Source organism: Octodon degus, unplaced genomic scaffold (genome assembly GCF_000260255.1).
Source record: "Octodon degus isolate 3935 unplaced genomic scaffold, OctDeg1.0 scaffold00035, whole genome shotgun sequence".
NCBI classification, from domain to species: Eukaryota; Metazoa; Chordata; class Mammalia; order Rodentia; family Octodontidae; genus Octodon; species Octodon degus.
In genome coordinates this window covers 15,373,816-15,377,382 of record NW_004524611.1, presented here as the reverse complement: position 1 = coordinate 15,377,382, position 3,567 = coordinate 15,373,816, and the positions used below count along the sequence as shown (strand labels likewise).

The 3,567-nt window shown below is 50.7% G+C and overlaps 1 protein-coding gene across 1 annotated transcript in view; it reads left to right on the top strand.

The window, feature by feature from the left end:
• The window catches only part of Col26a1 (collagen type XXVI alpha 1 chain), a 155,377-nt gene that overhangs the window by 40,617 nt on the left and 111,193 nt on the right, over positions 1-3,567 (top strand). The window contains exon 2 of the mRNA XM_023714313.1: positions 1,388-1,510. Coding sequence (XP_023570081.1) covers positions 1,388-1,510 — 123 coding nt within the window. The remainder of the gene's footprint in view (positions 1-1,387; positions 1,511-3,567) is intronic.

Here is a 3,567-nt window from a genome sequence, read left to right as displayed (position 1 = left end):
TTATTCCACTGAGCCATCTCCCTGGCCCCTTTATTTTATTTTATAAGAATAAATTTTGTAGTAATTCAGAGGGGCTGACTGGTAAATTTTCTGGGATCTTTGCACATCTGAAAATCTTTATTTGGCCTCTTTGTCGCTGAAGAACAGTTTGGCTGGGTATAGAATCCTGTCTTTCTCCTTAAAACTTTGAGGCAGTTGGGTCCTTATATTCTTGAATCTGATGTTGCTGATAAAAAACTTAACTTAGGACAGGGGACCTAGCTCAGCGGCACAATACCTGCCTGGCAAGCTCAAGGTCCTGAGTCTGATTCCCAGTACCAAAACCAAAACCACCTTAATTTACAGCTATTATACGTGATCTTTCATCCTTTCTTTCTTTGGCACTTAGTATTTTTTTCTTCATCCTGAGAGGAAATGTCATCATAATAGCACTCAGTGGGCCTTTCAAATTAGGAGTCATGTCTTTCTTTAGCTCTTGGGAAATGTTACTGTTTCTTCAAGTACACCCTTCCGGAAGCTCTCTTTACGCTCTCTTAATTCCTGTCTCTATTTGTTAATAGGTAGGTGTTTGTGCTTGTCTAGCTTTTAAGTTCTTCCTCACATTTTCCATCTCTGTATCTTTCTGCTTCTGAGAAGCATCACAGACTTCTGCCTCATCAGAAACCCCTTCGCTGTTTACCGTGTGCAAGCATGCGTGCATATGTGTGCATGCGTGTGTGCGTACGTGCGCGTGTGTGCATGCATATGTGTATGTGCGTGCGTGTGCATATGTGCGCGTGTCTGTGTTTTCTAATACTCAAGACTGAACCCAGCCAGGGCCTTTGCACTGAGCCCTCTCCAGCCCTTTTTCACTTTTCATTGTGAGACAGGTCCTGTTCAATCACTAAGTCACCCAGGCCGGGCTCCGCCTGGGATCCTGCTGCCCAACTGCACAAAGGTCCCTGGCTGTGCCCTGGTCTCTCTCACCTGATGCTGGTGCCAGGCTTCTCTTCCGCTGCTAAAGCCACCTTCCATTCTCTGTCTGGCTCAGCTAAGGAACCTTTCAGAGCTCAGCTGGTGGCCCTGCTCTGCCGCGCAGCTCTGTGCCCCTCACCTGAGGGACCTGTCATCCCGGGCTCCCGGCTGTAGCCTCTCTAGCCAGAGCAGCCTTCCGGGGGCGGCAGCCGCTTGCTGTTACCCATCTCACAGGAAGTGCCCGTGACAGGAATGACGGGCTGGAGGCCAACAGGCACGGGTGTCCCCCTGAGCTAGCAGGTCTTGGTGGGCCCCTTCCCCACCGAGAAAGGGTGCACAGGATTTGCGGGGGCGCCTGTTCCCTCAGCTCGGTTGCCGGCCTCAAGATCCTCCAGAGCAGACAGTGCTGACGCGCCTCCCGCTCTCTCCACAGGCACTGGTGCCATCACACGGTGACGCGGACGGTGTCCTGCCAGGTGCAGAACGGCTCGGAGACCGTGGTCCAGCGCGTGTACCAGAGCTGCCGGTGGCCCGGGCCCTGTGCCAACCTCGTGAGGTAAAGGCCCTGGGCTGGCCCCTTGCCCTTTCTGTGCCTTGGGGAGGATCCACTGCAGCACAGTGCGGGCCAGGCGGGGTCGGTGCTTGGAGACCAAGCACACATTTATAGAGCACTTTGTGGGTGCAGGTGGGCGGTATGTGTGGGCACAAAGGCGAATGGGGCCTCCATCGCGAGAGAAACAGAGATATCACAGATGCATGGGCGACAGGACCGAGGCAGCAGGGAAGGGCACGTGGGGTGAAGAGGGAACTGGCCGGCTTTGGGGCTCCAGACTATCGTATGGGGTGTTGGGGCTTTTAGCCCCACCCCTTACAGCCCCGCCCACCACCGCCCTACCCCCTCAAGCCCCGCCCACCGAAGCGCCACTCTCTCAGCCCCGCCCACGCCCAGCTTCTCCTCTCACAGTTCTATCTGCACCATTCCTATCTTTGCCTGGCCTCAACCACAAATGCGCAACCACAGGAAGACCCCTCGGATCTCACTGCCAGGTCTGGCCTTCAGCGCCCCCAGCCTCTCTACTTTCCCCCGCTCCTGGTTCTCCTCCAGGCGTTGCAGCTTGGAGACTGGCTCCCCCACCTGTGCCCCTCAGCAAGCCACCGTGGGGCCTCTACCTCAAGGACGTCTCCCCATCTCTGCTGTCCCCACACTCTGAATCCCGGGGTGCCCTGGGGGCTTCGGGAAAACAACCAGCAGGGGCTGCAGTCGTTTGGGCGGGGCACTGTCAGCCGTTAGGACCTGGCATGGAGAGAGCAGGGTACGGAGGTGGCGTCGAAGGCTGGCTGCGGGCAGATAACGCGACTGATGCCACCACTGGCTTCAGTGTCCACTAACCGTCGCTGGGCCATCATAAATTGGGTGCATTTTCATTGCTAAAAATCGAGGCTGGGCGGACAACTGCCACACAGCGCTGCCTGCGCGGATCAGCACCCCAAGCCTCTGACCTGGCTTCCAGCAGCGGCAAGTGTGGAACCCACAGAGAGGCAGACAGGACCTGCCTGGCTTCGTTTTGTTTTCTGAATTCTCATTCTACATTTGGTTGTTATGATTATGAAGAAAGGTGATCTATTAAAAATCGCAGTATTACAGAACTGAATATGGTACAAAGTGAGCTTTCTCTACCTCCTCTACTAATATTTCCATCCCAGATATTTTCCCCATTCCAAATGCTTTTCCCCACTCCAGATTCCATAAGTCCTGGAACTGTCTTCATTCCAGACATTTTTTTTCCTTGTATTTCATCCCAGAAAAATATTTTGGGATCATTTCTTATGGAGTCACCTTTTTAACACCTGTATAGTATTCCATCATACGAAAGGATCATTGTTTATTTCCCATGTCTTTGGCTGATAGATATTTAAGGCTTTCTTAGTGTTTGCTGTTACAGACTAGACATCAGTGAGTAGCAGTTTGTGGGTGTGTATATATGTTTGTACAACTTTTTTTTTTACTTTTTATTTTGGAATAATTTTAAGTTTGTAAAAATAGTTACTGAAGTTTCTCTATATGTATACCTTCCACCTGGCTTCCGACTGGCCTTGAACCCACTAGGTAGCTTGTTTCAATCTCACAGTGATCCTCCTGCCTCAGCCTCCTGAGGTGTGCACCATCGTGCCTGGAGTAGTTTACAGATGCCATTAAAAAATGTCTTCAATAGGCTGTGGGTTGAATCTGAAGGTGTAGAACTGTGAAGGAGGGCAGCCATTTGCGTGCTGTGGGGGAATATTTTGAATCTATATAATCGCCTGAATCTCGTATAGGTTACCCACTGATTTTTGTACCCTTCCGGATTCTGGCCGGACAGTGATTACTCTGGTGCTTGCTAAATGGCCATTTTCTATGTTTATTGTTTTTTAACAGGAAACTTCTAGCTGGGTATGTGTACTGCACACCTGTAACCCCAGCTACTCTGGAGGCTGAGGCAGGAGGATCACAAGTTTGAGGTCACCCTGGGCAACCTAGTGAGCTCCTGTCTCAAAAAACTAAAAAAAAAAAAAAAAAGAAACCCCAACAAACAAAAAATTTTTTAAAAAACAAAAACAAAAACCAAAAAAAAA